At 36.5% G+C, this 23,242-nt stretch overlaps 1 protein-coding gene across 3 annotated transcripts in view; it reads left to right on the top strand.

Annotated features, from left to right (window-relative positions):
• The window catches only part of scn4aa (sodium channel, voltage-gated, type IV, alpha, a), a 28,796-nt gene that overhangs the window by 930 nt on the left and 4,624 nt on the right, over window positions 1–23,242 (top strand). For 2 of the 3 annotated variants that reach the window (XM_043253615.1, XM_043253617.1), the window contains 24 exons: window positions 7,626–7,929; window positions 8,034–8,152; window positions 8,260–8,349; window positions 9,058–9,186; window positions 10,163–10,254; window positions 10,558–10,809; window positions 11,073–11,136; window positions 11,273–11,414; window positions 11,496–11,696; window positions 11,784–11,942; window positions 12,279–12,399; window positions 12,964–13,202; window positions 13,579–13,752; window positions 13,933–14,289; window positions 18,360–18,731; window positions 19,291–19,417; window positions 19,510–19,664; window positions 19,812–19,985; window positions 20,088–20,210; window positions 20,729–21,007; window positions 21,375–21,428; window positions 22,094–22,231; window positions 22,336–22,440; window positions 22,561–22,831. In XM_043253615.1, coding sequence (XP_043109550.1) covers window positions 7,678–7,929; window positions 8,034–8,152; window positions 8,260–8,349; window positions 9,058–9,186; window positions 10,163–10,254; window positions 10,558–10,809; window positions 11,073–11,136; window positions 11,273–11,414; window positions 11,496–11,696; window positions 11,784–11,942; window positions 12,279–12,399; window positions 12,964–13,202; window positions 13,579–13,752; window positions 13,933–14,289; window positions 18,360–18,731; window positions 19,291–19,417; window positions 19,510–19,664; window positions 19,812–19,985; window positions 20,088–20,210; window positions 20,729–21,007; window positions 21,375–21,428; window positions 22,094–22,231; window positions 22,336–22,440; window positions 22,561–22,831 — 4,189 coding nt within the window. In that variant the 5' untranslated portion in view covers window positions 7,626–7,677. Of the gene's footprint in view, window positions 1–7,625; window positions 7,930–8,033; window positions 8,153–8,259; window positions 8,350–9,057; window positions 9,187–10,162; window positions 10,255–10,557; window positions 10,826–11,072; window positions 11,137–11,272; window positions 11,415–11,495; window positions 11,697–11,783; window positions 11,943–12,278; window positions 12,400–12,963; window positions 13,203–13,578; window positions 13,753–13,932; window positions 14,290–18,359; window positions 18,732–19,290; window positions 19,418–19,509; window positions 19,665–19,811; window positions 19,986–20,087; window positions 20,211–20,728; window positions 21,008–21,374; window positions 21,429–22,093; window positions 22,232–22,335; window positions 22,441–22,560; window positions 22,832–23,242 lie in introns of those variants that run through there. The other variant, XM_043253618.1, reaches the window with a different exon arrangement.

Genomic DNA, 23,242 nt, shown 5'->3' on the forward strand with positions numbered 1-23,242 from the left:
ATGAGAAGCTTGATGCGAATTAAAATATAAAACAGAACGTTGCGGAATTTAGGTAACAGCCTATGTCCAACAGATCAGCAGAAATTCAATGGAGAACTTCTCAAAGATATTAAAATAGATTTTAAAATATTTCTCTTTAAAATACTTGATTCCGCTTGGGCAGTTGTGGCACTCTGCTAGGAAATGTTTTTGTGCAATGACCACTAAATTTTATTAATTGTAAAACTGACCATTGTCTCAGGCAAACTGGTTTCTATAGCTGCACTGGATTAATGTCCCGAAATCACGCATGAAAATAATACTAATAATTAGCGAATAAATAATGAATATAACTCAGTTCAATATTCATGTCTATTGTGCATGTTTTGTAAGCATTTGTGTAATAAGAAAATTAGATGTGCTTTCTAAATAAGATTGGCAGTTTTGCCTCGTTTTCCAGTCTTATCTTTATCATGTCATGCTCATTTACCCTCCTTGGGACTTCTACAAATGCAAACGTGAACTATACACAAAACTTTTCTTTATGTCTAACGTCTCGGGTCTATTGTGCCAGCAGATGCTGACCGTGTAGCCTCACTCTTTTTTTCCCATCCCAACAGCGTATGGAGTCAGAGTTAAATATAGCCTGTGTCTTCATTTCAGGGCTCGGTTGATGATGCTCATAGCGCTCGGTTGTACCCCACCATTCCTCCCCTGTTAATCCATGTTGCCCTGATCAGAGGTGTAGGATGATGGAGACTCTTGGATCGTCGGTCCCGAGATGCTCGTCAAAAGCACTCAGATCGGATTTTGCTTTACCCCCCTACCGTTTTATGCTCTTGCCTTTTTACAGAGGCAGTGGAATTAGACTTTGTTTCATGTAGATGTTTCACACTACATTTAAAGTTGTTTAATGCCAGTTATTAATAGGAGATGCTTGTTTTTAGTTTGATAAGGGCAAGATTGAGATAAGATGAGGTTGGACCTCGTGAGCTTGTTTCATAACATTAGCCCAGACTGGACGAGATGGATGCTTGGAGTTAAATGGTGACACCATCATGTATGTGATACGATTTTGGGCGTATGGATGGAGCGATCATCCAAGGCATCATTCAGTGACATACTAGGTACTTGTTATGAATTTTGTTAATTTAGAAGATGTGTTGTCTAAAGTGTGTGCGTCTATGTGAGCGAGTACTGGGCATCACATGTTCTTGGACTCAGTAGGTGTTGGTTTTAGGTTTCTTTCACCGGTGGAACCATGTGATCTTCTGGCGATCCCCCTACCAGCACTCTCCTAATGTGTGCAAAAGGGGAATCGGTGTTGAAGGTGCAAACATAAATTTGACCCGTTTCATAGACACCACACGCTTACGTGCATCCGGAGTTTGTAGCACCGTGACGTTTGATATCTTTGCTCATGAGATGTGTTGATTAGGGCTGTTAGTAGCCCCCATTAAAAAATGATCCCAATATCTTTTATCTTTTCCACTGGATACCGTTACAGAAATATTTATATATGAACTGGCTTTGCAGTCAAGCTGCTTCATCGCTGACAAATATCAGAATACGTTTTCCTGCAATAGATTGCTGGTAAATATATTATCAATTGCTTTCATGTTTTTGATTTTCAATATATCTTATTACTATTTCAGAGTGAGAAATTCCTGAAAATAGTTAAGTGTGAGTGAACTACTGGAATGAATTCAACCGAATCTCAAACAAATTTAGAACATTTTGCAAGATCTAAAAAGTAAGGTATTAGTTCTGATTCTGAACAACGGATAGAAAACACACAAACAGCATGATTGCTAAAGTACTGTCAGAGAAAATGATTCTCAGTTTAAGGTAACCTCCAGTCTAGTGACACCCCTGGTCTGAATTTTCATTTAGTTTACTAGCTCATTTAAAGAAAGAAAAGGTTTGTTGTAGGCCTGCTATGACATCTATCTTCTGTGGAATACAAAATAAGCTGTTTTACAGAATGCCCAAGCTGCTGTTTTGACTGTAATGCAATTCGAATACCAGTCAAAAAGGACAAGAAAAGCTCAGTCAAAATCAGAGATAAGGTTTATGGGGGCGACCTGAATTTGAGGACAGCATGGCTCGTGTTTTTATTTCCCTCTCCTCTCTATCATGTTGTTCAGTAATATAAATTCAAAGTTGCTGTGTCTTGAAGGTCTACTGGTCTAAATGCAATTTAAGAGCTACAATTAAATGTTAGCCTGTTTCTTGCAGAAAGCTGTGGTTTCAGAATACTTCAAATAATCTTTTTTTTTGAAGCCACTGTCCAATGTAAATTAATGAGCAGCTTAGACATCAGGCAAAATATCTCCTTTAGTGTTACACAAAAGACAGGGGATTGTACTGGTTTCATATCTTATGACTGGGAGTAAACGATATCTGTAGTGTTAACACGCTTATATGCTTGACATGCTGAGGCTTTCTGCTACATATAGACCTTTTACTATTTCCCCAAAGCGTAAAAATTGTTTTTTAAATCCTATATTCCCATATCTTAGTGAATAAACATGCATGTCTTTCTAGAAGATGAATCTTAGATTTTTATATTTGGAATGAAATAATTTACATTTTCAAACTTTACATAGTTATTTCAGTTAATAGCAATGGATCTTTTGCAAGTAAGGCATACATTAGGGCTTTACATGAGGCATTGTAGAGACCAGAGAGAAAGGTTAAGTAGATACGGCAGTGTTAAAGAGATACGTGGTTTACAACTTTTTAAGAAGACATAGGCCCAGAGCACGCCTCATGTCATCACACTATAGTCATAAAATACCTTGTTTGTACTACTGATCATTTGTTTACAACTTACCACATAGGCATAAGTACAGGGGTCAAGAAGTCATGAATGCATATAGTCAAGCTACTGCGAGTTATGTTTAAGTGAAATGAAGAGGTGTTTTGCTATGTTAAATGTCAGTATGTTATGTCAGCATAGTTATATACAGAGTTATATATATAGTTATATGTTATTTAGTATTATGAGGATGAATTGTCTAAATCATTCCATGCATTAATAAACTAACTGTGTTTATGTGAATGCCAGTGCAGTTCCCCGTGTACAGTTACTGTTGCAATTTTTGCAGTTAGGCTAAAATGAATGTATGAAGCAGGTGCCTTAACTTTGAACGTGAGGTTTAAGTCGAGTTCAGAAATAGTTGCAGATGAGATTGACAGAAGTCTAATTTTAACAGGTCTGTGTCAGGACGTTTATCTTTCTTTCTTTTTTTAAAGAAAAATTGGTTTTCGTTGAGACCGTTTTGGAATGACGTTATTGAGGTCAGTTCGGGTCTGGCATAGATGTTAGAATCCAGAAGACATCTAAAATGATGTTAACTCCCCTCGTGTTCATATTTTTAATTTTGGTGAAAAGTTGCAAAGGCCCACACATTGTGAAAATAGACCGGTCAACAACAACAAAAAAAATTGAGGAACCGTTTAATATGCCTTATAATATTTGTGCTTTTTATTTCACATAATTTTCATCCTTAGTGAGAATTAGTTTTGGGTTTTTTTTGCTTGTTTGATTATTTTTGTTTACCTGTCTAGACTTTTTGGTCTACATATTGCTCCATGATTTAAACCATTTAGAGTTAGTCATTTAGCAGACACTTTTATCCAAATCACTTTTGTCCACAAATGAGGACAACAAAAGCTGAAGCAATCAAACCAACAAAAGAGCAATGATATGAAAGTGCTGTGACAAGTCCTGGTTAGTCTAATGCAGTTACAAAACAAGACATAAAGGTAGATACAATAGAAAAAGAATACAGAGCACTAGTGTTGGTGTTTTTTTTTCATAAATATAAGCGATAAATACCATAAAAAATTAGTTTGAATTATTTTACTTAATGTTGTGCTTCTTTTACATTTTCTTTTTTTGATCTGCACAATGATGTTAATTTTTAAAAATGGTTTAAGTGAAATGTACATAAATTATTGTCTCTTGCATCTGTGTTTTGCTTCCTAACCAACCACTGAGTAGGCTATAATTTATCTGAAAATGCATTGCATGGATCACTCAAATGAAGAGAAGTGTGTGTGCATAACAGTCTGCCTGTTCTTGGCTGTAGATACAGTAAGAGACAAACCAGCTACTAATATAAGCATGTCATCAGCATTATTTACTTCTGTCCTATGATTGAGCCTTCAGTGTTACTCGCTTGCTGGTTTTAGACCTCTATGGCCAGTACAGCTCTGAAAAAAAAAAGAAAAAGGACATGAGCAAGCTTCCGGACTAACTGGTGGCATAGCTCTTACTTGTTGAAGACCTGATCTGCTATAATGCAATCAGGAAATATCTTCAATAAAGCCTCTGCAAGAAGTATATTTTAAGACTTGGGGAAAACTGGGCCCCTGACCTGATAGAGTCTCTTAAAAAGTGGAGGAGGGGACGGAGCTCTTTCTCATCCTGTAGTGATATAAGAGATCTTGATGCTGGCTTATTAGCCCCCTCCAGAATGGCACAGTGAAGCTTAATATTGGTGAGAAAATGACATAGAATGTCCTCCATTTTTAGAATTAACTTCTTAAAGGGGACATATCTTATACAATATTGCTCCGTTGAAAGCGTTTGGTGGACCTTGTTGACAAACTGATACATGTTTGGATAATGAGCTGCAAAAATTGGTCATTTAGAAACAATGGCTGAGAAATGCTACTGTGACACAACCATAAGCACACAAACATTTTTTAGGAAGAGAAGGTTAAATCAAATAACGATGAATCGGAAATGGACCAACAGTAGCTCGATGTCGTAACTTGTTCATGTTGTGTACTGTAATAGGTGGATGGATCAAGGGGAGGGATCGTTTGTTTTTGGTGTTTAAAGGAGTACATAAGTCTAGGTGTTGGGAGATGAGGTGTGGGTCGAGCTGAGTTGGCGTGTTGGCCTGTTTATTGGTGCGATGCGAGTGAAACTGGAATGAGCAGAGTCATCGCACTTCTGTAACTCGATGCTGAACCGTGATGGCCCACGGCAGCTGAGCGGCCACCATATCGGTGTTTGTGTGGTACGCATGTGTATGAGAGTGATACAGAGTGTATGTCAGCTTTCCACTTTCCCAGCCCCTCATGCCCTGTATACTGGGGCCCCATAAAGAAACACAGAATCTTCTAAGGTAAACGTATGTGCATTCAACTTGTGCTCACACTGGCGGGAAAAATATGCAACAATTGCATCTTTAGAGGTACATCAGCTTGTCACTGAGGTAGTGACCTCAGAGGGATATATTTTGGGGGTTCTTTTTGCCCCGAAATAGTGCATTTTAGTACCTTATAATAGTATCATGAACACTTAATCCCTGTGCACACCTGGGCGATTATCATGTGCGCATATCGTCAGTGTTTTCTGTGATGTTTTTTAATGCATCTTTGTGTTCGTACCCAAGCGATATATATGGTATAGGTCTAATGTTTTACTTCATGTGTTCAACGAGAAAGATACAAAATGGCAGCCTGACACATGTAACCTCCTCCAATGTAGTAGTGGGCTGCCGTTGGCTATGTCTCTGTGATCTCGTCATGATCTATGTGAGTTGGCCTGGGTGACCGTGTCTGCTATATTAATAAGTAATATGATGTTCTAGAGTAATGTTTGGTTCTCTTTGGTACTGTGGGAAAGTGTCTTGCTACCGCTCCTGAGCCTGTCTTGTATATTTGACATTTATTTGGGCTGCCCTCTGTCTCAAGAAAGGGATTTTATAGATGGGGGTATTGCAGACTGGAGGTTTAGCTGGGAGTACTTCATGTCTTACAGGATGCATTAGCCGGCCAAGTGCACATCTTCAAAGTCAGCTTGCCATGTGGCTTTTCCTGGCAGTCCTAAGTTATCTTAACAGACATTTAAAACCTGGTTCAAGAAATACTTTATAGGTCATTACCTTATTAATGTGATCAGATGTAGGCTAACTCAAAACATAATAATATCATAAATCTCTTCCTTGGTTTTAACATGTAATCTTTCTGATATTAACGCAGTCTTAACACTATAAAGCCCACTGTATCACATTGGATACGCATATCATCTAAATGATCAGCATAATCACAACTTGCTGGAAAATCTGGTGTACACAAGTAAAGCAAGTAAATGGTCTTTTAGTCCAAATTTTTAAATATATTTATATATATTTAATTATTAACATATTACATATATTTCTAGTAGTCTAATATTTCAAGATGAACATTTAGACTAGACTGAAGCAACTAAATATTAAATAATTGTCTGTATTTTATATAGTAGTCTGCTATACTGTTGTTTAGTTTACAAGCTGTCAGAATTTAATTTTGGCAATATAAATATCAGCAGCTGCACCAAATTGGGCAGTATGTGCCTCTAAATAAAATTAAGCAGTTGAGTGTAAGCTCCATACTCTCCATATCCTCTACATTAGGGTTCCTCAAATCTTACCCTGGAGATCCAATGCACTGCAGAGTTTAGCTTCAACCCTAATAAAACTCATCTAAATGTGATTTTCTAATGATCCTGAAGACACTAATTAGCATGCTCAGGTGTGCTTGACTAGGGATAAAGCTAAACTGGATCTCGAGGTCCAGATTTGAGGATCACTGCTCTACATCATTGGTTTTCAAAACATCATTGGTATTCCTCGGGACCCACAGCTCTGCACATTTTGCATGTCTCTCTAATTTACACACCTGAATCAGATCATCAGCTCATTAGGAAAGAGCTCTATTAACTCAAATGACTGTGTCAGACAAGAGAGACATGCAAAAATGTGCAGAGCAGTGGTTCTCGAGGAACAGGACAAAAAAAAACTGCTCTACATCATACCTACCTTTTTTTAGGCTTTTTTGACTATTATATCGTGTGTTAGGCTTTAAATGGTTAATCATGTCTAAATTGTAAAATGTCTTGCGTCCATTCTGATTAAAGACAGAAAGATATAATTTAAATATATACATTTTAGGAATCAGTGGTCAAGAAATATATATGTGTGTGTGAAACTCCTCTTATTAAACTGCTGAAACAACATTGAACTAAATTGAGCGGAATAAGGAAAATAAAAATGCATTAAATTTGACAATTTTACAACTTACATCTTTTGCATTTATGGCTTGACAAATAATTAACTGCACTTAAAGCTTTCGTAAAACAAAAAATTTAACTACCAAAACTGTATATGGCACTATTACAAAGACCGTGAATAGCTAGGGTAGTAGTAGGGAGGGTGGCATGGTGTCCATTTAATAATCTGAGTTAAAATTATAATTTACACTTAATACGTTATTAAATAGCATCACTAAATCATGCTTTTTTGATTTAGTATAAATAGAATCCATTGCTATTTGCACATAGTGTAAATAGCATCTATCACTAGGAAAATATGTTATTTTTATTAGTGTAAATAGCTTCTATCGCTATTAACACTTAGTGCAAATAGCCACTGCCTACATATAAAAGTGACTTAACATCTTAAAGATGCTTGACTCAGCAGCTCTAATTCGTTCCATCTCATGCGATATGTTCGCAACATAAAAATGCAAGCAAGTTATCCAATGGAGAAAGTTTTTATGTACTTTTCCCTAAGACTGCACTGTATTACATTACTATTCCATAGTAACATTTGCCGTAGTCCTAAGATCTTTTTCCTCTCTTTCAGGAGCTTGGTGTAGAGATTCCCCATTGAGGTGGTATCTCTTCGCAATGCCAATATGGCAAGCCTGCTCCCTCCCACAGGCAACTATGTCTTCCACCGATTCACCCCAGAGTCGCTGGTGGAAATCGACAGGCTCATCCAGGAGAGGAGCACCAGGGAGGATGTAGAGGGGGTTGAGGAGGAACCACGGGCCCCAAGCAGTGATTTAGAGGCAGGAAAATGCCTGCCAATGATCTATGGTGACCCACCAGTGGATCTCCTCAACACTCCTCTGGAGGACATAGACCCCTTCTATAAAACACAGAAGGTCTGTCTCAATTCAATAAATATCATATTTTAAACTAAACCTCTGTTCATCTGTTGTCCGTAAGTGTTCTTAAACCTTTGTGTTAACCTCTTTTTCATTTGCAGACTTTTATTGTCATAAGTAAGGGAAACACAATCTACAGGTTCACTGCTGAACCAGCGCTATTTTGTGTCAGTCCTTTTAGCCTCGTCAGAAGAGGAGCCATCAAAATTCTTATACATTCATATCCTTTTCATTCTCATCATTTGAATTACATTTTTGTAATAATTATCATGATTGATGCAGTAATGTGTCTCATTATTTGCAAAATTTTCCTTGACTGTACTTCAAATATTTTAGTATGCTCATCATGATCACCATCCTGTCCAACTGCGTGTTCATGACAATGAGTAACCCTCCAGCCTGGAGTAAAACTGTCGAGTAAGAGCTGCCTTGTGTGAACACACACAGAAGTGACTTTGTTGAATCTTTTGAGTACTAGTAGAAGTCTCTAATAAATTTGGAGAGATGGAAGGTTAGAGAGTAATGAAAAAGTAGCGCAAATAGCGCAGCACGTGCAGTTGGGGTTTTTTGATGCAGTCAACTCAAGTCCGCCTTTTTTCTCACTTTTTAAATCTCGTATCACATTGGCAAGGCATTTATTTTCAATAAAAATTTAAGGAAATATCCCAAAAGTTTAAATAAAGCATCATGTATGCTAAGGGTAGGTGTGGGGAGGGCTTTATTGTCTCAATAGGGTGGCGTCCATTTAATTATTAGAATCATTTTTTTTTATATGTACACATTTTATATAGCTGCTGCTAAAAGATAAATATAGGAAATAATGACACATTTCTGTGTTTATTTTATTTTTTAATTTGTATTTTAAACATATCCCATATATGCAAAAAATGATTTATACTGTATGTTCAATGTTAACACCAGCACAGTGTAATTGTGGCTCTGCAGTATAATTGTGATAATTTATTCATAATAAATGTGGTTTTATTTATTTCATTTAATTCAATTCATTGTTTGAGAGGGACCATGGACAGTCGGAAAATTGCCCCAGAGTTAGCTACAGAGCTAAATTTCGTCTTCAGCTGTTCATTTCTATGCATATATTGATTTGTTTATTTGCTATTGTAGGTATGTATTTACTGGTATATATACCTTTGAAGCAACAATCAAAGTTTTGTCTCGAGGCTTCTGCATCGGACCTTTCACATTCCTCCGTGATCCATGGAACTGGCTTGATTTCATGGTGATCAGCATGGCGTGAGTATTTCAGTTCATGCAGTAGGTTATATATAAATGTATATACACGCATGTTATTTTTAGCTCACCAAAAATATCACAGAAACATATTTCTCAGGTGATGAATGAGCTTGCTTCTTCATAAGAACAGTTTTTGAAAAATCTTACATCACTTTCTAACCAAAGAATCGCCTGAATCTGGAAATAAATACTTGCGGATTAAGCAACGTTTAGAAGTGGAAACGGTAAAAAGAAATATGTGTATAGATTTTTATGTGAGAGGACAAAAGGGAAGTGTTATGATGGATTATGGACTGGGATTTTGGCCAGAAGTAAATGTTTAAAACAATTTGATGGATTTGTTTTTTCACAAACATTGATTGTTGGACTTGAATCATGTGTATTACTTGTGGAGAATTGTGATGCTTATATCAGCTGTTTGGACTCTCATTTTTACAGTGATCAAACTCTTTTACAGCTTAGGTCACCTTGGTGGCTACATTTTGAGAAGATAAAAAATTTGGGGTGAACTATTTCTTTAAGGATTAGTGGTTCTTTGATCTAATTTTTTGCAATGTTCACACAAGTGATACCCTGCATGCTTAGTGTCATTCAGACACCTTCTCAATGGCTGTCAGCAAATGCTGTCATTTGGCCACAGTGGTCGATGGATCTAAATATAACATATATTACAACCAATATTTTTCCACTTCCAGGACCGGCTAACCCAAAGAAATTTCTAGATGACTTTAAAATTGGAATATTCATAACTGGTACAATGGAATTGTCTTTATACCACGGAATACAAATTCTCATATGCTAAGGACTTAACTGATCCCTCTTTTGTAATGTATACTGGTAATTTACAAGTGTACATTAATGATTTAATTACAGTTAAATGGGATTTATTGTTTTTCTGTATTTTAAGCATGTTAAGCGTGTTAGCTGGTCTGCTCTGCCCATTTAACACATTGATTTGTGGTTTGATTGTTTCCAGGTACATCACAGAGTTTGTAGACCTTGGTAATGTGTCAGCACTGAGGACATTTCGTGTGCTTCGAGCTCTCAAAACAATCACAGTTATTCCTGGTATGTAATAATTGTGTTACAAATTGTATAATACAATTCTTAAAATGAAAAACCACACAAAAGCAAATGTTTTCAGTGATGATTTAGTTTTCTTGCATGCCTTTGTAAGCAAACATTTATTTATGGAATTTAATTATGATACCTTTGCGATGTATTTTTTTTTTTTTTTTACATATGTCTTATCTTTATATGTCTTGAATACTATAGGCTTTACAAAAGTGGTTTTAAATGGCTCTATTTTGCACTTTTCATATTTTTCAAAAAATAATTTCAAAAAGGTTTCACCTTGTACTTTTCACTCAGGTTTGAAAACCATTGTCGGGGCTTTGATTCAGTCTGTCAAGAAGATGATAGATGTCATGATTTTGACTCTTTTTGCACTGGCTGTATTTGCCCTCATTGGCCTGCAGCTGTTCATGGGAAATCTGCGGCACAAGTGCATCCGTTGGCCCATTCTCAACAGCACCATCTTTGATGACAACTCCACCATGGTCAATGAGACCACCCTCAACATCACAGATACTTTCGATTTCAAAGCATACATAGACAATGAAGGTGAAGTCAGGTCAAGGTTATTAAATATTTCCAATTTTTACTCAACTATGTCATCACGTAGTTATTATGACAAAAAGTACTATTTGTAATCACAAGATAATAATAAGAATAGCGAAAAGGTGAAAAAAATTTTTTTTTTATATTAGAGACAAATGTATTTATCCGTGTGAATCAAATTTGCAAGTCACTTTGGAAAGAAATTATTAGATGATTAATATACTGCCTGCTATAAACTTTATTATTATACTTGCTATACTCTGCAGAAAACCAATACTTTCTGGAAGGAAGTTTAGATGCTTTGTTATGTGGTAACAGCTCTGATGCTGGGTAAGTTTGTTTACGTTCAGTAATAAGAAAATGCTTATAATTTAATATGACTGTCAGTTATTTCCAATAGCTATGTAATTGTAATACACCAAAAGCAACAAAGATTTATGACATTTTTTGTCTGTTGTTTTAAAAGGAGGTGCCCAGAAGGTTTCACATGTATGAAGGCTGGACGAAACCCGAACTATGGCTACACCAGCTATGACAACTTTGGCTGGGCATTTCTCGCACTCTTCAGACTCATGACTCAGGACTATTGGGAGAATCTCTTTCAGTTGGTCTGTTAACTAGTTGTTTTTATGTCTGTTTATCTGTTGGAATAGTTTTCATAAATTAAAGTCAGTTTCCATTTTGTTTAGACCCTCCGTGCCGCTGGGAAGACCTACATGATCTTCTTTGTGGTGATCATATTCCTGGGCTCTTTCTACCTCATCAACCTGATTTTGGCTGTGGTTGCGATGGCATACGATGAGCAGAACGAAGCCACCTTGGCTGAAGCTCGTGAGAAAGAAGAGGAATTTCAAAGATTACTTGAGCAACTCAGGAACCAAGAGCAAGAGGTCAGGTGACTACCATATTATTTCACTTTAAAATATAGTTAAATTAGTTAAAGCCTAGTGGTATATAGTGATTTATTTCAATTACAGGCAGGCAGTAAAGCATCTTTGGCCAGCCAGGCGACACAAAGTCGAGGGTCAAACAGGACAGGTTCGCTGCACAGTCTTGGCGGTGATGACGTTATAAAGGACTGTAACGGCCGAATAGTGCCTCGCCTCATTGTCAACAGAGCCTCATCTAACAAAGAGGTATTATAATTTTGATATCAGGAGTATTTTAGCATTGTTTTTAGAGTCAGAGGTGCAAATAATTTGAGTAATTGTACTTTACTACTATATTGTTGGTAATCTTTAATTCAGCTAATTTAAAACCAAATACTTGTACTTTTGTTCAGTTGCATTTACAAGATAAAAATAATACTTTTTACACTGTAACAATTTCATTTAGACTTAAATGTACAAAATAAATGTCATATGATACAGTTATTTAAAAATAAAAAAATCCATTTTGTGGATGAACTTGAGTCAGTTGTGTACTAGTATGTTTTGCCATTGGGACAATATCTGTACTGTTTCATTTATTAGCTATCAGCTGAAGAAGATCACAAGTCCATGAGCTCCAAACACAGCATGCAGTACCTGGACCAGCCCAAACTCTCCAAGAGAACAGCTAGTGCTATCAGTGTGCTCACTGCAACTGTGGAGGGTACTAGCTTGAAGAAACTGCAAATTAAATTATATTAATTTAAATACCTTATTATGTAGCTTTGTCATTGAGCAGCATGTCAAGTTTTTCAAAAACTTTTTGCTTCTGAAGATGTCTGGACTTTTTTTAGACACCAAAACTGTTTGGCATATAAAGTTGAAATGCAGTACATTTATAACCATGACATGATCAAAGGCATGCTGAAAATCCTCAGCTATTTCTTGTGAAGTCCCAGTAGCAGGAATGTAAATGCACTGGGCTTAGACAGGCAAATTTAATGCCTCTGAAGATTATTTTAAAGTTACATTTCCTAGATTTTTGTGCCATGTTCTGACAGAACAGCATGAGAGCATCTGAAGATAGAGTTTTATCCTAAGTAAAGGTCAAACACGTTGTGTGTGGAGAAAACCTGTTAACTTCATTTGAGTCGTGCTAATCTTTAGACTATTTCAGAGGCATGGGTTGACTTCAGACTGGCAAAACTTGCTGCTGTCACTCTGCTGGTGTTCATTCACTGCAATGGAAACTGTTCATATAGTGTTTTCAAACTCTTTGTCTCCCTAGAGTTGGAAGATGCTCAGAGGCCTTGTCCCCCTGGCTGGTATAAGTTTGCTGATATTTTCCTTAAATGGGACTGCTGCACTTCCTGGATCATATTTAAGAAATGGGTTCATTTTGTAGTAATGGACCCATTTGTGGATTTAGGTATCACCATCTGCATTGTGCTCAACACACTTTTTATGGCCATGGAGCACTACCCCATGAGTCCGGATTTTGAACATGTCCTCTCAGTGGGAAACCTGGTTAGTATCAATCGCAAAACTCAATCTCAGTGTATTATTATCAAATAACTGTAAAATGATAATCTTGAGGATTTACCTTATTTAAAATCTATGCACTGCTGATATTTTTGTTTATTAAGCGATTAACCAGCATGGCTATGGTGTTGCTAGTTAAGGTAACTGATAGGAAGCTAGCTAGTTAAGCTAGTTCAGATGACTGAACACAAGCATATGTTTTTCCCAAAACAACTTGCTATTTTATACAGTTTATAGTCAAGTACATTGGCATCAGGAAAAAGTAACTGTAATTGTACATAACAGGAAAGCATTATTAACAGGTTTCAACTGGCTTCCAATCATTTAGGTAATTCTCAATCTCATTAAATTATTCTTCAAGGTATTTACAGGAATCTTCACAGCTGAAATGGTGTTCAAGCTCATTGCTATGGACCCCTACTACTACTTCCAGGTGGGCTGGAACATTTTTGACAGTATCATTGTCACACTCAGCCTGGTAGAGCTGGGACTGGCCAATGTACAAGGACTGTCTGTTCTCAGGTCCTTTCGTTTGGTAAGTCTGAACAACCCCTCAACACATTTTTGTTTCATTGTTTGTGTGATTTATGGTTTCTGGAAAAAATAGGAATTTAGAAATACCCTTGGTATGTGGTTTAACTTTGTATGCTATTGTGTCTCTTGCGGTGTGTGTGTGTGTGTTTGTGCCCCTCTCTGACGGATGTGCCGGAAGTAGCTACGTGTCTTCAAACTGGCTAAATCCTGGCCCACCCTTAACATGCTGATCAAGATCATCGGCAACTCAGTAGGAGCCCTGGGGAACCTAACACTTGTCCTGGCCATCATCGTCTTCATCTTTGCCGTGGTGGGCATGCAGCTTTTTGGGAAGAGTTACAAGGACTGCGTTTGTAAGATTTCTGAAGACTGCGAGCTGCCCCGCTGGCACATGAATGACTTCTTCCATTCTTTCCTCATTGTCTTTCGGATCTTGTGTGGAGAGTGGATTGAGACCATGTGGGACTGCATGGAGGTGGCAGGAGCGAGCATGTGCCTGATAGTCTTCATGATGGTCATGGTCATTGGAAACCTTGTGGTAGGTAAAGCGGAGATTATAGAAGCACAATAAGAGTCAAATATTATGGAAGAAAATGCTTGGTGAATTAGCATCTGATAACATGCCACTGACACACTGCACAGATTATTTTATTAACTGATATTTTTGTATTGTTTTACACTATGACCATCTAAATACTCTCGAATATGTCTTCCATCGACATACAAATTGTGACCGCGTACATTCCCCCAACCTCGGTACAAATCTCCCACTCGGGAGGCTCCCTCCATCGTTGGGCCCAATCGTCCTAACTCCCCCCGCCACCCCACCCCCTTAGCGGCGCCCCTGTTCTCAAAGCATTAACAGTAATACTGGAAAATATTTTTTTCCTTTTTGTAGTGCATTGCTTGTGCAAGAACTTCTAAAGCTTTTAGTGCAGCACAGCTCTGATATGTTACTATTTTCTTCCACACTCAAAGGGAACACTATTATTATTAGACATCTGCTGTCACTGCTAAGCTGTTAATCTTTAGAACTGTTACCCTGAACCTGTACTGATCTGAAGCTTTAGCATAGCAACCAAGCCAAACCCAAAGGATTTTCAGCACAGCTGATGGCAGGCCGGCTGTTGTTGACATTCAGGTTGCACAGCAGTTAGCGTCTGATTTTTCTGGGTAACCAGGTGTTAATTGGTCGTTACGTTTAAAGGGGTGGTTGGTTGGCATTTACATTTTTTTAATTTTAATAGTGTGTAATGTAATCTGCACAGTTGCAACACTGAAAGTTCAATGCAAACGATGCAAATGAGATATTGGGTCTCATTCACTAAACAGACCCATTGTCTTTTAAAATAATGGCAGTTTAATACCTACAATTACAGCTAGTTGAAACTACAACAATCTTTTACAGGGTTGGTGGCATCACAAACCCAGAAATTTACATAAATCGCGCCCCCAGGAACATGCAACAAAAAAAAACAGTATATGCTGGTGAGGTATTTTTTAAATCTGGGATGCTGGTTTGAGCTGGTGTATGCTGGTCATGTGCTGGTCCTATGCTAGTCCAACCTGCTTAAGAACAGCAAAGGACCATAAACTAGCATCCCTGCTTCAAAACATACTTAACCAGCATATTCTGTTTTTTCAACAGGGTCTCTCTCTCTCTCTCTCTCTCTCTCTCTCTCTCTCTCATTCAGATCATCAGCTCCATCAATGAACTTGTGTTCCAATTATACACTTAAAATGTATAGACAGACAGATATTTTTCACACAGATACAAGAAGCATTAAATGAGCAATACTTGCTGGCAAACATTTCTTGCTGCGATCACGTATTCAGCTGTATTAAAGCTTTAATCAAGATTAAAATGTATTAGAAGCAAACAAAAGCATCTTCTAAAAGAATAAGACAACAGCAAACAGAGAAACATACCTTTTTGAAACTTCCTGTAATATTCTAGGAGTCTCAATTGGGCTCAAATTGATAAGCAATATTGATCTTTTTTGTAATACAACCAGAGCACATGCCGCTGAGGACATTTCTGAACTGCGCTAAGCAGGTCAATCACAACACACTGGACCAGTTAACTAATCTGAGCCCATTGAATATTTATGACATATGAACTTCATAAAACCAGGAAATTATCAGAGCATCCATAAGAGTAGATACATCTGATTTCAGTCAGTTTAGTGTATATTATAGTGTTTCTGTAAAAAGTATGCTAACAGGAAACTGTCATTGTAGTTTTAAAGTGAAAACTAGCATGCTAACTTCACGTGTTGATACAGATCAAGGAGATGCAGATGAGCTGCTAGCAGCTGTGCACATAATTACCATACTGGAGCTGCTGACTGAATACACTTCCTCTTAGGTTATGCATAGTGAGAAAAGGAAATGGCTTGTCTTAGTGAGCTAACAAAAGCATCATTACTCAACATGGCCCATGGCTAACATACATTTTATCTCACACACTCTTTATGTGGTTACACTCTCCTGCACTTGTCTTCGGGACAAGCATGCATTGCAAGACAGAACCACATGTTCAGTGCTGCTTTCTATTTACATCATACGACTGGAGCCAACAAACAGTGGTTTAGATCTTGGCTATGTGCTAAGATGCAGCTCAAGTGAGTCTTGGCGCACAAGAAACAAACATGGACAGCTGAGAAACACAGAAACTGAAGACTCATGTGCCAGCTCCTCACCTATATTTTATACAGTAAAATATATAGGCTAATACAGTAAAATATTAATTCAAATAATAATGCAACTGGCCATATATTACCTTTCAAACGTTTGACGTTTGGAGAATTTGATCAAAAATACAGTAAAAATAGTAACATATATTACTACATACTACATGAATATATACTAAAATGCTCATCTTCAAAAAGATTGCTAATTAATTTTGTGTAAAATTACGTTTTTATTAACTTATATCCAAAGCAATTAGAAAATCCAAAATCTTTTGTTGTTGTCATTGTTAAATGTGTCAAAAACAAAAAATGTGTGTACATAGTTATGCATTTTTAAGTCCAATGTTACAACGTTTTTTGAACGTTTTAACAACATTAAAGCAAAACCAGCAGAATACACCACATTATTTAAACTAATGAAATCATGTAGAGCATTGATACTGACATTGGTACAAACCTTTGCACTCTAAGTTTAGTGAGCTGGATGAAAAAAAGTAAGCTAGAGGAGCGTAAGATAGGAGACAAAATATCAGTGTCCTCATTTGACATACAGCTCTGCTTTTACTGCTGTGTTTCATGTGTTTCATACATTAAGCTGATATGTTGTCAGACAGTCTGCCCGTTTTGTGCCAGGTTGTGAATAACTGCCAAATAATATTTGCTTTGATGTACAGAGCTATTATTATAGTATCATTACACTATCACGATTAATATAGCAACAAGAAACTTGACTAAGGAAGATTAATTGGTAATAATGTATTTTTGTTTTGACCTAGAGCTTTAAATACTCCTACATACCCCGAACCTGATAATTTCATATCCACAGTGTAAAACATATATTTAAGTACTAAAGTGTAATAATGAGTACTAAAAAAGTTATATTACAAAACATATTGCACCATATTGTGACATGAGCAAAAACTTTGAAATGATATGACTTAAAGGGATAGCTCACCCAAAAATGAAAATTCTGTCTAAATCTGTCTTCTCCTCATTCAGTCTGCAGTGGTGCACCTCGACTGTGGAGAGTATCATGACGCGTGCTCTTACTTCCACTTCATCTAAACAATGCACATGTATTTTAACATAAGCAGCGACACTATGCGTATGCTCCTTAAGATAAAGCAGTAGCAAGTGCATACGTTGTGATACTCTCGAATGAGGAGAATTGTTGAAGTAATTATTTTTTATTTGTGTACGAAAGGTAATCTCATAACTTAGTAAAATTATAATTGAACCCCTTATGCCATGTGCCACATTTCTAGATCATTTCTATGGCTGTCACCAATGTTGCCAATTTAACATTTTTGTTGCTAGATTTAGTGACTTGCCTTAATCCCTTTACTCTCAAAAATAAAGCTTCAAATAGCTTTTTAGACGGTACACTTTTGTACCTATTGGGTTAAATTATGTGCACTTTAAGTACTAATAAGTACCTTTAAGGTACCAAAATGGATTCTTCAGGTACAAACATACTTTTTTTAAAAAGTATGCATCTTTTTGCGTATGTTACATAGAGATACCCTGTGACATGATGTTTTAGCTAATTTTAAATTAGCAGTTAAAGCAGTTGGCAACACTGGGTGTCACACATTGGCGATTCAAAGTGCCGGGTGTTTCAATGTCATTGATTGAATATTCATTGCTGTTAATTCAGTTTTTGGAGTCCAGACATAGAACTAGCTAGACTAATAATTTTTTATTGAGGGGTATTCTAAATTATTATTAAAAAGTATTTTTTAAATGTGTTCCCTTAGCATTTTAGGTCTTCTTCTTAGAAAAAAACTTCATTAACATATTTAATTGGTCTCTTTTTTAACAGTAGCTTAAATTTTAGAGAACTTTGCAGGATACAGGAACTCCTTTTACTGTATATTTTCAACCTGCCAACCCCAATCTGACCTGTACCTCTCAGGTACTGAACCTGTTCCTGGCTCTGCTGCTCAGCTCCTTCAGTGGAGATAACCTGTCTGGAGGTGATGATGATGGTGAGATGAACAACCTTCAGATCGCCATCGGTCGCATCACCAGGGGTATAAATTGGCTCAAGGCCTTCATCGGCAGTATATTGCGCCAGATTCTAGTAAAGAAAGCTCCTGACAATAATGAAGGAGGAGGGGAAGGAGACCTAGAACTGTGCGCTATAAACCACCTGGATGAGGGAAAAATGGCAGATGGCTTGGTCAACTGTTTGCCTTCAACACTGACTGTACCTATTGCTCGTTGTGAGTCTGATGTTGAAGAGGACGAGGACTCTGATGATTCTTCTGATGAGGAGGATGAAAAGGTAAAACAACAATCTGTCCCCCTCCCTCATTATATAGAATGATGTGTACTCTTGTGTACCATTACCAAAAGAAAGAAATCATTAGAGGTACAAATACCATCTATTCTATAGTGAGAAAACTAGTTATCCTAAATAAACCTTGAAAAAATAAAAGGTTACATTTTAAATTGAGTTTTAAATACATTAAATGTCTTTACTTCCCCCTTAAAATTGTGGCTGTGGCCTGTGTCATGCTAGTGTTAAATAAAATAACATAATTTTGCCGTAATCTGTTCAGTTAACTTCTAATTCATTGTTGTAACCTTTTTTTAATAAAAGAACACTTTTAAAATTGTGACAGCAAATTCTAAACATAATTTAATAATTTAAACATAAAGTAAATCATTTTATTCTCTGTATCAGGCTCTATCCTTCAACCCTTAGCATAAAATTTTTTTTCACATTATAATTTTTTTATTTATGGGAATTTATATATGTAAATATTTATACTCTATGTTAATACTTTACTTAAGGGTAAACATTTGTTTTTCATTCTCTCTCATTTCTTTATTCTGCACAGGCCGCTCTTAATAATGAAGACTCCTCAGTTTGTAGCACAGTGGACTACCGACCTCCAGAACCTGAGCCTGAGCCTGAAGAGGAAGAAGAACCAGAGCCTGAAGAACCAGAGTCCTGTTTCACAGAGGGTGTGTATGCATTTTCCTTCATCAGGAATATAAGGCATCACTTCAAGGCCAAAAATATGTTATTTTATTTATTTTTCTCTCTTTTTACTTAGGTTGTGTAAAGCGATTTACATATTTGAATGTAGACATCACAGAAGGATGGGGGAAAAGGTGGTGGAACCTTCGAAGAACTTGCTTCACCATCGTTGAGCACGACTACTTTGAAACCTTCATCATCTTTATGATCCTCCTTAGTAGTGGAGCACTGGTGTGTCTGTCAATACTGAGCCAATGCTAAGTAAACTGCATGTAGATACGCTATGTATTAAGTCTTGCTTTTTCGTTTCATTTTAAGGAAAAGGGAAATTATAAGTCCATTATTGTTTTTCTGATGCATCAATTTTTATTCTGCCAGGCTTTTGAGGATATTAATATTGAGCGCCGCAGAGTGATCAAAATTATCCTGGAGTATGCTGATAAAGTCTTTACATACATCTTCATAGTGGAGATGTTACTAAAGTGGGTGGCATATGGGTTCAAGACTTACTTCACTAATGCATGGTGCTGGCTGGACTTCCTCATTGTGGATGTGAGTTTACTATTTTGATTTTTTCCAAAGCTTTACTTTTATAACCAAATACACGTCAGAAGCCTAAGTCTGTGTTTACTGATAATGTGCTGTTTTATTCAGGTGTCGCTAGTCAGTTTAACAGCTAATTTATTGGGATATTCTGAGCTGGGAGCAATCAAATCTCTCAGAACACTCAGGGCTCTTCGACCCCTTCGAGCCCTGTCGAGATTTGAAGGAATGAGGGTAAGAAATGACTCTTCATTTATGCACGTGTGAGTGATTCTTCAAACAGAATAAAGATCTGAAGCATTGTTTGTTTGGACTAGCTGACACAAGATAGAAAGCAGTCTATAAAAGGATTGGTCTTAAGGTAATGGCAGCAGTGTTGACATGAGAAACACTTTTTTATTTAAAAAAATATATATCTACATAAATACCAAATGATTAGAAAAATGATTCTTTTTAAGAATTAAGTTTAAATTGAAAAAAACAAAACAAAGTTAGAAACTCATATGTAGTATTTGAACACTATAATCGATTCGGAAAAGCGTAAGTATTTGAAACGGTTCAAAGCTATAAATAAAAATCCTTAAAACTAGATTTTGATTTTTCAGAACCATTTTCAATAAATTTACCAGAAGAACAATATTTTTACCTAACGCAAAGATATGTTTTTGACATTTTTAAATGATCTTTTGAACTTTAAAGTTAAGTATTTTCCCTTTGTCTCTAATTCCAGACTGTGTTTATGTCCTGTACAGGTGGTAGTAAATGCATTGGTTGGTGCCATACCCTCTATTTTCAATGTGCTTCTGGTGTGTCTGATATTCTGGCTCATCTTCAGCATTATGGGAGTCAATTTGTTTGCTGGAAAGTTCTACCACTGCATCAACACCACCACAGAAGAACGCATCCCCATGGATGTGGTCAACAACAAGAGTGACTGCATGGCTCTGATGCACACCAATGAGGCGCGCTGGGTCAATGTGAAGGTCAACTATGACAATGTGGGACTCGGCTACCTCTCTCTACTGCAAATTGTACGTTTATTATGACTTGTAGAGTTTATTTTGTTGCATATGGTACGATCGCAACTGTTGACAGTCATAACATGATGCCATTTGATCATTTGAAGAAGAAACAGATCGAGCAAATTCAGAACTCACAAGAGTAAAGAATTTATTTAAACGAAGTAAAAAAAAAGAAATATTTTAAATTTAGTGCAGACACAAGTACAATAATGTCATATTATATTATAAGTTTATGTATATTTACAGTCAGCGAATGCATTTTTATGTCCCTTCCTTTTTATGCATCAGACGACGCAGAGGTAACGCAGCACATATCCATAATAAATAAATGGGTTTTATATGATATGCTGATATTCAGAAAATACTTTCCACACAGGCCACATTTAAAGGCTGGATGGACATCATGTATGCTGCAGTGGATTCTAGAGAGGTATGTGAATGATAATCTTTCCACCCATGCAGTGCAGTTAAATGGATATAATGTAGTATATGCACACGTTGCAAGTTCGCAATAAAGTAAATAGTCAACACAACTTTCTGATTGTACTCACTGATTGTATGTAAAGTGGTGTCTGATTAGTAAACATATTTTTCAATTAAAGAGTAAAAAGAATAGATGATAAATATTATCTACTCACACTTATGTCTTTCTAAACCTGTATGCTGCTGTTTTTAGATCAAAACAAACATTTTAAAGAATTGTATACAACTGGTTTGTGTTAAAAGGGACAAATTTTACAAGAACCATTAAAGTAGTCCGCACAACTTGATCACTATATTGTAAGCATTTTAATGTTATTTGATAGCTTTGTCTGATTAATCAACAATACCATTAAGTAATTCCTACCCAAAAGTACAAATATGTCATATGTTAAGTCCCTTTGTTGGTCCTCATATCCAAACGTCATGACATCAAAGTCATGCCACTGATTTTTGTTCTGTAGTGGAGGTGAAGATTAATAGAATTTGTTTATATGAGCTTATTTTTAAAAACAATGTCAGTTCTTAAATTACTGAACGTATTTCTGTTTGGAGTTAAACATCTTTGTATGACTTGCTTTTATTGTGGCATTTATTGATTATTTTCTATGTTAGGTTGAAGAGCAGCCATCATATGAGATCAACCTTTACATGTACCTGTATTTTGTTATTTTCATCATTTTTGGATCCTTTTTCACTCTCAACCTCTTCATTGGTGTCATCATTGACAACTTCAATCAGCAGAAGTCCAAGATAAGCAAATCATTTTTAACTAAACTGCAAATTGTTGACATTTGTGTTGTACATTTGGATCATTCTTTATCAAAAAGAATAATTAATATATGTTTCCTCTGTACTTTGGAGGGAAAGACATTTTCATGACAGAGGAGCAAAAAAAGTACTACAATGCCATGAAGAAGTTGGGTTCCAAAAAACCTGCGAAACCTATCCCTAGGCCATCGGTATGATAACAATAACACATAATTGACTAATTTTAAATGTTTTACATTTTTTTATTTAATACCAGCATTAGATCATTTGAGGTTTTAAAAAACTAATCCACTACATTGTTCTCCTAACAGAATGAGATCCAGGGTGTGGTGTTTGACTTCATCACAAAACAGTTCTTTGACATCTTTATCATGGTGCTTATCTGTCTCAATATGGTGACCATGATGATAGAGACAGATGACCAGAGTGTGGAGAAAGAGGATATTCTGTACCAGATCAATTTGTTCTTCATCGTCATCTTCACAGGAGAATGCGTACTGAAGATGTTTGCACTCAGACATTACTTTTTCACTATTGGCTGGAACGTCTTTGATTTTGTTGTGGTCATCCTTTCTGTAGCAGGTAAGTATAGAACAACCCGGGCTCACTGAAAAAGATTTCCCTGCAGGGAAATTTCTGCAAAAATATATTATGTTTCCTTCTGTGTGTTTTGTTGCACATTCAAAGTGAAATGTCCAGTAACTGACGCAAACAGGGCTAATGCTCTATTGTGTTTGAACCTACCCGGTTTCATGTCATAAACGTACTATGGTGCACATTTTAGAGAGACACGAAATATGTACCCACAAGTACATATCACCGTATTTTCCAAAATAAGTAAACAATAAAACTCTGACACCCTTGTATTGCTTTTCATGACAATTTACAGTTTTGATTAATAAAGTGTAATTTTCACTCAGTTACTTGAAGAATATCATGTTATGACTTCAAAGCAATTATTAATATGCTGGGAGATTTGAAAACTGATGCTTT

Source organism: Puntigrus tetrazona, chromosome 12, assembly GCF_018831695.1.
Source record: "Puntigrus tetrazona isolate hp1 chromosome 12, ASM1883169v1, whole genome shotgun sequence".
NCBI lineage: Eukaryota > Metazoa > Chordata > Actinopteri > Cypriniformes > Cyprinidae > Puntigrus > Puntigrus tetrazona.